Raw genomic sequence first — 12,414 nt, forward strand, 5'->3', positions numbered from 1 at the left:
TATCAGACCGTACAAAGTGGACAGTGCAGGATTTATTTTATCCTGTTAGTCAAACAATATGCTGTTGACAGGTGAGGAGTGCTAAAGGGGTGTGAGCTTTCCACTTTGTCTGAAAGCAGCTGAAAGAGCATTCCGCTGAGACTCAGTGAGTGACAGCCATCTTGTCTGGGGGCGGTGAACCCTGTCCCTCCATTGGTGATAAATGGCTGTCACTTTCCATCAAACACCTGGATAACTGTTCTCAAAAAAGACCCAGACCACCAGTTGTGTTGGAGAGCACTTACTTTCCTGCTGGTATCACTCAAACAACAGCTTAAACTGAGCTGAATCAGACGTTCCGTTCTGGGAAGCTAGGAGGCTCTTAGCAACACCAACCACTGAGACATGTGACAGATGACACCCAGACATGGGTCCACTTATCAACATGACGGATGGCTGGATTGTAAACTTGGATGGGTGCCTCGCGCACACTGCTGGGCTCGGGCAGTTGAACAGATTGACTGAATTATACGTGCCAGGCTTCCAGAGGACAACCTGCATTTAAATAAGGAAGATTGCAAGGATTCAGAGGATCTTCATCCTCTTCCACTTCCTTTGCCATCACTATTTCCATTAAAAGCAGAATTTATTAATAATTACTCATGACCTAAATGTTGTGTTATTTTGACGCCTCTAGTGAATTTGCAGTAGGTTGCGTTGTCTTTTATCTTTATAATATTGGGGGCGATGTTAGTCATAACAATGTCATTAAGGGGGAGGAGACATTGGGGGACAATGTCAGAGAGAGAGAGAGCGAGAGAGAGAGAGCGAGCGAGAGAACGAGAGCGAGAGAGAGAAAGAGAGCGAGAGAGAGCGAGAGAGAGAGAGAACGAGAGAGAGAGAGCGAGCGAGCGAGCGAGCGAGAGAACGAAAGAGTGAGAGAGAGCGAGAGAGCGAGAGTTAGAGATAGAGAGGGATAGATAGTAAATATGATGTTCCTTATGTTTCACAGGCCTTTAAACAATGCCTGATATAGGGGACGTCACAGTCACACATAACGGGATCAGGAGCAAGTGGGACACTAAGTGGGACGGGAGGGGATGGGCTGTGTAAACCGAGCACGTAATAGCCAATCTTTAATCTCCAGTAGGTGTTCCACATCATTTTATAATCTGATCAGGCTCATGGTGAGTTTCCATTAAAGGCCTGTCCCATATCTCTCTTTAAGGAGACTGCCTTAAGGGGTTGCTCAATGCTGGTGTCATTTTCTGTTAATCCCCCCTAGCAACCAACGTGGCGACCATCCCATGGCTGCTTTATATTCATTACTTAAATTGGAATACATTAGCATGTCAGAGATAAATGGACTGTGTTGAAGATCAGCATACGGTGTGGACGAAATGAATGGACACAAACAGTATGACACAAAAACATGGGAATTCTAGTATTGTATTATTTCTAACGTCATTAGACTGTGATCTCATTAAAACAGACATACACAAACAGTACAGACTTCATCTATACTCTATATTCATGTGATGAAGCACACACACACACACACACACACACACACACACACACACACACACACACACACACACAGTCTTGTACAGCTAACACACAATTCAGTCCAATTCAAAATCTTATTTTCTCTAACCCCTAAACTTAAAACTAACCCATACTCTTATCCTAACCTTAACCATAACCATAACCCAAAAACCTAGCCTTAACTCTAACCCTAGCTCCTAACCCTAACATGCTGACCACACCGCTCACATCGCGTGCGCTCGTTGCAAAATAAATTTAAACATACATGTTATTCAATTATTGCACGCCCCACTGCTCGCACGCGCCAACGAGCGTCTGCTTTTCCAAGCACTAAAATATAAGTTTTATTTGTGACGCTGAACATGGTGCAAGTCCTGCCTCTCCCATCTCCTCATTGGTTTATAGAAGCAGATACCCATGTGCCATCTCCTCATTGGTTATACCCACGTGGGTGATTGAAAGATGAACTGAGTTCGGTTGGTCGTCGATGTAACTATAAACTACATAAGTCCAAAGAAGACAAAGCCTGGAAGGAGGAGCGATGACTAGAAACGATTCGGTTGACCGTTTTATGTGTGGATTCATTGTCGGAGTAGAGGACCTTGTGCACTTCAGGTAAAATAACAACTCAACGTTTATATCCCAGGACAAATTAGCTAGCAACAGCAAGCTAGCTAAATAGGACAAATTAGCTAGCAACAGCAAGCTAGCTAGCTAAATTGCCATAAATGTTTAATGCTTTTTGACTTGTCCCCAAATGAATATAATTGGTTCAGAGTTTGTTTTGATATTTTAACCTGCGTGTCTTGATCACGTTTGGGGGCACAACATCAATTTTGGCACGATGGCGCACACGTGCGGCCAGTTTGGGTATGGTGTAACCCTTGCTACTAACCCTAACCCTTAACATCATTCTAACCCTAATTCTAACCTTAACCCTAAACCCCCTAGAAATAGCATTTGACCTCGTGGGAACTAACAAAATGTCCCCAGTTGTTCAAGTTTACTAATAGTTAAACACGTCGACACACACGCACACACACGCGCACACACACACGCGCGCACACACACACACACACACACACACACACGTAGATGAATTAGTACATCTAACATCGAGTAGCCCTTATAATTCACAAGGCCATGGCCTGTGATTATTGGTATTTAATCCCATTCCGGAGTAACAACAGAAACATGGACTGAAATAACCTCTAAAATCTCCACGATATGACACTCTTTCAATCACTCTACAGCCTTGGTAACCCCTACTCAACGAATACAAACCACCTCTGATGACAGCAAGAGAAAAATACAACCCTTTTCAATCTTTCTCTTCATTATCAGTCAGGACTGACATACAACAGGCTCGTCACAGGCGGTAACATCTGCAACACAGCGGGATTAAATTCTGTTGAAAATCCAATCTCAGAGGAATATCCAACTCACCCCTGGAAAAGCACAAGATCCCTTCCTGTATAATTGAATAGGCTTTGGCTCCAAGCCCCTGCCAACTGCCACCCTCAATGTGTTTACAAGCTCCAAGCATCAACACACTTGTAGAAAACTGGCTCCAAAAGGGTTCTGAAGCTGTCCCCATAGGAGAACCCTTTTTGGTTTCAGATAGAACCCTTTTTGTTTATTTGGGTTTCATGTAGAACTCTCTGTGGAAAGGGTTCTACATGGAACGCAAAAGAGTTCTACTGGATCCAAAAGGGTTCTACCTGGAACCAAAAGGTGGTTCTTCAAAGGGTTCTCCTACGGTGACAGCCAATTAACCCTTTTTGGTTCTAGTTAGCACCTTTTTTTCCCTAAGAGTTTAGACTATCTGACTAAAAAAATATCTTAATATACAATCAAATAAACGTCAAACTCTTCATGTAATGAATTGTTAGAGATCAAATCGCCGATCATCTAAAAGTATGTGGAAAACGAATAGCAAGCTAAATAACGTAATTGAACAATGCCTTTTTTGATGCATTTTTACATGATCTATTTATTTGTTTACTTATGACCATTTTTCAAAATAAGTTTCCTAACCTCAGTCCTGCGTTGTGGTGAGAGGTGACCCTGGCCAGGTCTGGTCTCTGTCCTGCTATGCCCTTCAGGGGCCACTTATGGTCCATCCCTGGAGATAGGAAGGCTCCCAGCCATATTACTCAGTCGTATATGAACATGTCAGAGAGGAAGTTTAGACAAGCTGCTCTGCTTTGTGTGCCGCCAACACAGAGTGCCACCGGCATACAGATAACAGTTTGTAGTATGTTCTGTATGTCCTTGTGCTGTCTTTACTGGCGGACATCTCCACTGAAACTGTGTGATGGATCATTCTGTCACGCTCAGACTGATGCACACACACACACACACACACACACACACACACACACACTTAGATTTTGCGTATACATTGATATATACAGGTTTTCTTTTCTGAATTTCAAACGGGAAGTACGTGAATTCAGTCAGCCCTATTTTCCCTTAGAATTCGTCTTGTGCAGTGCAGAGCTCTCTATCCAACTGTCCTTTTCAAGTTCGGTCTATTTGTTCTCCTGGCTGTGTGCTTCTTTGTAAGTCTTATGTCTCAACAGTTGCATCACAAATCTCATTCATCAGAGCCAAACCCAACATGGCTGCAGGATACATGTTCTCTTATGAGCCGTAGAGTAAAAACAAAGGAAAGGGAGCACATCATAAACCTCTCTCTCTCACACACACACACACACACACACGCGCTCACATCCACACTCGCACACTCGCACACTCACATCCATATTCATCTAGCTGACCTAATGTTTTTGTATTGGCAGAGGAGGAGATGTTTGAATGTCTTTTTGAAAGTGACATTGCAGAGGGCATAGCAGGCGGGGTTGATGGTGCTGTTGATGTAGCACAGCCAGTAGCCGATAGTCCAGACTGTGCTGGGGATGCAGCTGGAGCAGAAGGTGTTGATGAGCACCATGACATTGTAAGGGGTCCAGGTGGCCACAAAGGCCACCAGGATGGCCATGATGGTACGGGTCACCTTCTTCTCCCGAGACGGTGGCGCTTTCTTCTTCTTGGGCGGCTGCTTGGTCATCTTCACGATTTTCCGCGCCACGTGGTTCTGCTTCTCCGTGGCGGGGACGATCTCCACCGTGGCGTTGGAGGGCGTGTAGCAGTCCCCCTTGGGAGACTTGGTCTTAATCTTGATGCAGGTGAGTTTGGAGCCGCCTGCCTTGGCCCGGTGGCGGGTTGGCTGCTGAACGAGCTCGGTGTTGCAGTTTGCTCTGGATGGCACCGCTTCTTCTTCTTTGTGGTTGGACGCCACTGCACTGCCAGATGTAGAGTCGTTGGAGCTCTCTTTCTCCTCTCCGTGGGCACAGTTCTCCCTACCCCTGTCCACACCCTCCATCTCCCCCTCTCCACCCGTGGTGGACGGACCCTTGCCGTTCTGCAGTTTACCGTCGTGCTGGTTGGCCACGTCATCTATGGCTTCGGTCCTGCACTGCCCTGTGTCCTCTGCTGTCACGTTGTTGTTGATGGGCTTGGCAGAATTACTGCACCTTGCCTGCTCGTGGGACAGGGCCTCTGGGTTGGGCCCTGACGGCTTCCTGGTCTCCTTCTTTACCCGGCTTTTACTGGCTATAGAAATCTGTATGTAGAGAATGACCATGATGATAACGGGCAGGTAGAAGGCTGCGATGGCTGTGCCGAAGGTGACTGCTGCATTAGAGAAGAACTGAATGTAACACTCCCTCTCAGGCACTGTTCGCCCGCCCACGATGAACTGCCAGAAAAGGATGGCCGGGGCCCACAGAATGAAGGACAGGACCCAGGCAGCAGCAATCATCATCCCTGCCATCTTGGTGGTCCTTTTGACAGGGTAGCTGAGGGGCTTTGTGACACAGAAGTATCTGTCAAAACTGATGATGAGTAGGTTCATGACAGATGCGTTACTCACTACATAGTCCAAGGCTAGCCACAGATCACACACCACAGGCCCTAAGGGCCAGTAGCCAATCACTATGTATACTGTATACAAGTTCATGGAACACAGCCCGATGATTAGGTCAGCACATGCAAGGCTGAATAAAAAGTAGTTGTTGACAGTCTGTAGGTTCCTATTGACCTTAATGGAAAGCATGACCAGGATATTTCCAATAACGGTGACCAGGCTGAGGGACCCAGCCACCAATACGATGAACACCACCTCCACAGTCTTGTATGGGCTTTCGGGTTCAGTGACAGGCCCTGCGTCAGTGCCTTCTGAGGCATTCCAGTAGGTGAAGTTGGTGAAATTGAACATCTCCATTGCATCTGGTCTTGGGGATGTTATTTTATTCAGTTGGAGTTCAGGCGTTGAATCGCCTTTGCACCTAAGGAGGGAAACAGAGGAAAACAATGGATTAGATAATTAAGTAGCCTACATGCATCCATCAAAATTCCATTTTAGAGAAACTACTGAAAACTAGGGCTACTTCCACACATAACATCATTAACATGTATCTTTATTTAATAATAATGAATGTGTGCGACAAGGTGATTAGCGGAGATGAAAACAAAGTTGTTTACAAACAACGACGAGGACTAATGAGATTGTCGAGTTAAAACAAGACATTCGACAACTTGCTGGTGGTATACTGCTGTTGAAAACAGGCCTGGTAAACAAAAACTATTGTAGCCTACATGGGAGGAGATACTTTCAACAGGACAACGAGACAACCAGAAGTTGGAGAGGAAGCCACATACTGTCAACAGTTACAAGAGAGACCCTTTTTGTCTCAACAAAAGAAAACACCGCAAATGAGATGTATTTCCTCCGATTGTTTACAAAAAAGCAATTGAATTGACAGACCAATACATTTGTCTCTTGTGTTGTGTTAGGTTATCTTACATGCAACAACATCTATTACCGGTAGGCGGTGATTCAGTGTAGGCCTAACAGGGTCATGCAGACCTAGCAGGAGCTCCCCACATCTACAGTAGCAATGCACTCTCTCACTATGCTGTTCCTTCCACCATTTCACTTGATGTTTTCACCCTGTACCCGATAAGCTATGTGCGTTTCAGGCAGGTGAGAGCTGGTAATATTATATCCAGATGTGTCTCAGGCAGGTAAGAGCTGGTAGTATTATATCCAGCTGTGTTTCAGGCAGGTAAGAGCTGGTAGTATTATATCCAGATGTGTTTCAGGCAGGTAAGAGCTGGTAGTATTATATCCAGATGTGTTTCAGGCAGGTAAGAACTGGTAGTATTATATCCAGATGTGTTTCAGGCAGGTAAGAGCTGGTAGTATTATATCCAGATGTGTTTCAGGCAGGTAAGAACTGGTAGTATTATATCCAGCTGTGTTTCAGGCAGGTAAGAGCTGGTAGTATTATATCCAGCTGTGTTTCAGGCAGGTAAGAACTGGTAGTATTATATCCAGCTGTTTGGGGGACGGGCTCTGCAGCTCAAAGAAAATACAAATTGATCCATGTGTTTTCAGGCCCCTAGTATTTTACCTTGTTTCGTGGCCTGTAGTCTATACTGTTAGCCTGCCTCAGACGAAGCTACCAGTCTCACGGTAAAGTGTTTGGAGGGAACATGCTCTCTGCACGTTTGCTACATCTCTGACAGTTTAATAATGGTTCAGCCGATGGCAGGGTGATCTCATTTGGTGTACAGCATCTGACTGAGTTACTCAGATTGTCTCTGAGTAATTTTTCACTTTGAGTAGTTGTTTTGTGATACTGGATGGTTCAGGGACCTGTTTGACTGTCACAATGCACAATTGGTTGATGTAAATGGGACTTAATGAGGAGGTATTGGCTGACAGGTCATTAACTGACACTGAACAGCTCCTTCTATCTTAGGTCCTTCTTTTAGGCTTATGCCCCTTTAACAGTTGAACACAGCCTCTGAATAACTAGCTATACAGTAATTTACTTATCTGCTCTGACAGAAATCCCTAATCATTGCATTAGGCACAGAGCTAAGCTGGACTAATCCCCATCAAATGTTTAAGTCCACCAATTTGTATGTTAAAACATCCAACAATACAAACAGGACACACTTGTGGCTCACTAGAGAGAAGTGGATTAGAGAAAGGAAGTGGATGATTCAGTGAGGAGAGACTGAGGATGGGGGAGTCAGTATGTCCCTCGGCACATCTTTGTCCACCTCCAGCTAACATAAGCCTTCGTCCTACACCTGAAATCTCTGCCATAAAAGCCAAAGCTTTGACCTTCCGGAACCAAACAGAGACAGTCCCAAATCCCTTCTCTGTATTACCATGGCACATAAATGTGGCTTAAGGGCCTCTAGAGAAAGTCTTCTTCTAAATGTCTCCTCACCTTGTCATGGTGACATCACCCTGCTGAAGACATTGCATTCACACTCTACGGAGCCCAGCCAGTCAGTATTTGACATTTCCCTTGAGAGGATGGGACACAGACGCCTGATGCCCGATCCGGGGCTGCAGTCTGGTTACTCATTTGACTAAATGGGTAACACCTTATTTGTAGATGCTCTACGGACTATCAGTAACATTTCAACTAACTATCTACTAACCCTAACCCTAGTCCTAACACTAACCATAACCCTTATCCTGACCCTAAACTTAAGCCTTACATTAGCCCTTATTTTAAACCTAACCCTAACCCTAGCAAGCAGTTGCTTGTCAACAGATAATTTGTTGATAGTATGGCCATTTGTAAAGTATCCGGACTATCCAAATTAAATGTGACCTAGATGGTGTTCAACAAGTGAGTTGGGGTGGGCATTCTATGTTGTGTATTCTAGGTTTTGTATTTCTGTGTTTGCCCTGGTATGGTTCCAAATCATAGGCAGCTGTCGATCGTTGTCTCTGATTGAGAACCATAATTAGCAGCCTGTTTTCCCACTATGGGTTGTGGGTAGTTGTTTTCTGTGTCTTACCATACAGAACTGTTTCGGTTTTCATTTATTTATCTTGTTCTTTTGTATTCAGGTTTCGGTTATATTTCATTAAAATATGGACACTTACCACGTTGCGCATTGGTCCGATCTTTCCTACTCCTCCTCAGAATGTTCATAGCATGTAATGACTACATCAAGCTTGTGACTAAATACTTGTTGGATGCCTTTGCAGTTTGATTTGGTTGTGTTTCAGATTATTTTGTGCCCAATAGAAATGAATGGTAAATAATGTATTGTGTCATTCATTATTAGTGTAAATAAGAATAGAATATGTTTCTAAACACTTCTACATTGATGTGGATGCTACCATGATTACGGATAATCCTGTGAATAATGATGAGTGAGAAAGTTAGTGGGTTAGAGATCATATCCCCAAGACTTGTGTCTTGCCCAACTCACGCCTCCCCCTTGAGCTTAATGAGCTGGCCTAGGTTATCCCTGCTTCAAGCCTATTACCAACGGGCATTGACCTTCCAGCCCAGTCCCGATCCTAGCAACCCACTGATACCAGCGGCGTAGAGCTCGGCAGCCGACAGCTGGAGTGGAAGAAACCTTTTTATTAAAAACCACTCAGTGGGGTGTCCAGCTCAGGGGTAGGGCGACCCGTAGTTCATCAGGCTCTCCCAGGACTATAAGGCCAGGAAAACTATGAGACCAGGGAAACTATAAGACCAGAGGACCTATAAGACCAGAGAAACTATACGACCAGGGGGAACTATAAAACCAGGGAAACTATAAAACCAGGGAAACTACAAGACCAGGGAAACTATATGACCAGGGGAACTATACGATCAGGGGAACTATACGATCAGGGGAACTATACGATCAGGGGAACTATACGATCAGGGGAACTGACCAGGGAAACTATAAGACCAGGGAAACTATAAGACCAGGGGAACTATAAGACCAGGGGAACTCTATGACCAGGGAAACTGTAAGACCAGGGAAACTGTAAGACCAGGGGAACTATAAGACCGGGGAAACTATACGACCGGGGAAACTATATGACCAGGGGAACTATATGACCAGGGGAACTATACGATCAGGGGAACTGACCAGGGAAACTATAAGACCAGGGAAACTATAAGACCAGGGAAACTATAAGACCTGGGGAACGATATGACCAGGGGAACTATAAGACCAGGGAAACAATAAGACCAGGGAAACAATAAGACCAGGGGAACTATAAGACCAGAGGAACTGTAAGACCAGGGGAACTGTAAGACCAGGGGAACTATAAGACCAGGGGAACTCTATGACCAGGGAAACTATAAGACCGGGGAAACTAAACGATCAGGGGAACTGACCAGGGAAACTATACGACCAGGGAAACTATACAACCAGGGGAACTATAAGACCAGGGGAACTATAAGACCAGAGGAACTGTAAGACCAGGGGAACTATAAGACCAGGGGAACTCTATGACCAGGGAAACTGTAAGACCAGGGGAACTATAAGACCGGGGAAACTATAAGACCGGGGAAACTAAACGATCAGGGGAACTGACCAGGGAAACTATACGACCAGGGAAACTATACAACCAGGGGAACTATAAGACCAGGGGAACTATAAGACCAGGGGAACTATAAGACCAGGGGAACTATATGACCAGGGGAACTATATGACCAGGGGAACTATATGACCAGGGGAACTATATGACCAGGGGAACTATAAGACCAGGGAAACTATAAGACCAGAGGAACTGTAAGACCAGGGGAACTATAAAACCAGGGAAACTATACGACCAGGGGAACTATAAGACCAGAGGAACTATAAGACCAGGGAAACTATATGACCAGGGGAACTATAAGACCAGAAGAACTATAAGACCAGGGGAACTATAAGACCAGGGAAACTAGAGTGATGGTATACTTTCTACGCTTGGCAACTGTTATTATTAAATAAATATTTAGTTTTACACCTTCGGGTGTTCGTCACATACCCTTCACCTGTGGACCTGGAGTTACTCACCGTAATGGGACCTAGTGTCCCACGACATTGAATGGTATAGTCACCGTGTCATGCCTTAGTCCCACGAGAATAAAATGGTATAGTCACCGTGTCATGCCTTAGCCTAACATCCTAAGACATTGCTATACACCCCATGCATGGACCCACATGGTAACAAAGAGAGGAAGCCCTCTGTTTTATTTTGGTCACTCTAGCAAGTGGAAATCCACTCCCTGTTTTTATTTAAGCAAAGCCCTTTACAATCAGTCTACTTGTCCTATGGATACCCTAGCCAATCCTAGGGTATCCAACCCGATCCTGCCCCTCCCCAAACCCCCAGTCCCCGTTGTTATTATCTTCTTCCAGAATGACTTCAAAAAAGGGGGTTAGTGGAAGTTCACGTTTCACTGCACATCCCCTCCGTTCTGGTAATTCCCCGGGCTCCACTTTTGGGTGAAGGTGAAGGTGCTGACGATGGAAGTAAACCTGCTAATGCTGCAATCCCTGGTTGACCGCGAGCAGAGATGCTCGGCCCTCTCCTTCCTGTTTTTCAGATTTTCACGATGAATTCCCGCCTTTATGGCCTCCTGCTCTCTCCGACCCAGAATTAGCTGTAGCTCAGCAGGAGTGAGAGTTACATCCCGAGTCACGACACATGCTCACCTCTCACCATTACCAATAACAGGGGAGGTTAGTATGTCTTGGGGGTATGATCTTTGACCGTGTGTAACTTTCTCACTCATCAGTATTCACAATTAATTTCTCCAGTGTTTTCAGCAATACAATGTAGCTCATTATTTTAATTATTTATTTTATACAGTCTTTATTGCTCATCTTTATCAAAATGTGTCAATCATTTCTGAACTCACTCTATATCCCCCAGTGATTGGTGCCGAGACACAAAACGTGACAGGGAGATAATGGTGCCATTACAGCCTGTGAGGTGAATAATGGTATCTCCCCTGCAGTCGTTGACTTACAGGTGTAGGCTTCCAGCTGTACAGCAGCCCCGCTGTGCGTGTGTACAGTTCAAACCGCCTGAGGCGAGGCCTGGAGGCTCAAGCATGGCCATCAATCATTGAGGTTGCCTCTCATCAGTCATCAGTCATCACTGAGATCCAGTGCACCTGGGTGATCTACACCATAGACTGCATTCATACACAAAAGCACACATCTCAGGCTCCTAAAGATTTTATGTTTATTTTCGATTGCCCTGTCATGTACACTGTTTCCTCCTTGGCTAAAACCTATTTTTTTTTATGTTAGATTATCTTATGAATATATCTATATTTGTATTGCCTTCCTGTGATTTGTGGTGTAGTCCCATCTCCCATGTCATTGATTTCCACTGTCCCCATTTCCCCATGTTCAGTAAGTTTAAAAAATAAACGCCAAGGAGAGTAAGTTGCTGCTGTGGATGTGTGAATAAATAAGTTGAGTATTGTTCCACATTTGGACTTAGCTGGTCCTGGAGCTGGATCACTAGAGCTGAAAATTGCCTGTGCTTTTTGGGAGGCAGTGTCACGACTTCCACCAAGGTCGGCTCCTCTCCTTGTTTGGGCAGTGTTCGGCGGTCGGCTCCTCTCCTTGTTCGGGCAGGGTTCGGCGGTCGGCTCCTCTCCTTGTTCGGGCAGCGTTCGGCGGTCGGCTCCTCTCCTTGTTTGGGCAGTGTTCGGCGGTCGGCTCCTCTCCTTGTTTGGGCAGTGTTCGGCGGTCGGCTCCTTTCCTTGTTCGGGCAGTGTTCGGCGGTCGGCTCCTCTCCTTGTTCGAGCAGTGTTCGGAGGTCGGCTCCTCTCCTTGTTCGGGCAGTGTTCGGCGGTCGGCTCCTCTCCTTGTTCGGGCAGTGTTCGGCGGTCGGCTCCTCTCCTTGTTCGGGCAGGGTTCGGCGGTCGGCTCCTCTCCTTGTTCGGGCAGTGTTCGGCGGTCGGCTCCTCTCCTTGTTCGGGCAGTGTTCGGCGGTCGGCTCCTCTCCTTGTTCGGGCAGCGTTCGGCGGTCGGCTCCTCTCCTTGTTCGGGCAGTGT

The 12,414-nt window shown here is 45.7% G+C and overlaps 1 protein-coding gene across 2 annotated transcripts in view; it reads right to left on the reverse strand.

Annotated features, from left to right (window-relative positions):
* Window positions 1-3,492: 3,492 nt before the first annotated feature.
* The window catches only part of LOC110499977 (muscarinic acetylcholine receptor M2), an 82,072-nt gene continuing 73,150 nt past the window's right edge, over window positions 3,493-12,414 (reverse strand). The window contains exon 3 of one of the 2 annotated variants that reach the window (XM_021577062.3): window positions 3,493-5,879. In XM_021577062.3, the coding sequence (XP_021432737.3) occupies window positions 4,298-5,815 (1,518 nt within the window). In that variant the 5' untranslated portion in view covers window positions 5,816-5,879 and the 3' untranslated portion in view covers window positions 3,493-4,297. The remainder of the gene's footprint in view (window positions 5,880-12,414) is intronic. The other variant, XM_021577063.3, reaches the window with a different exon arrangement.

Source organism: Oncorhynchus mykiss, chromosome 21 (assembly GCF_057628025.1).
Source record: "Oncorhynchus mykiss isolate SJ-2025 chromosome 21, ASM5762802v1, whole genome shotgun sequence".
NCBI classification, from domain to species: Eukaryota; Metazoa; Chordata; class Actinopteri; order Salmoniformes; family Salmonidae; genus Oncorhynchus; species Oncorhynchus mykiss.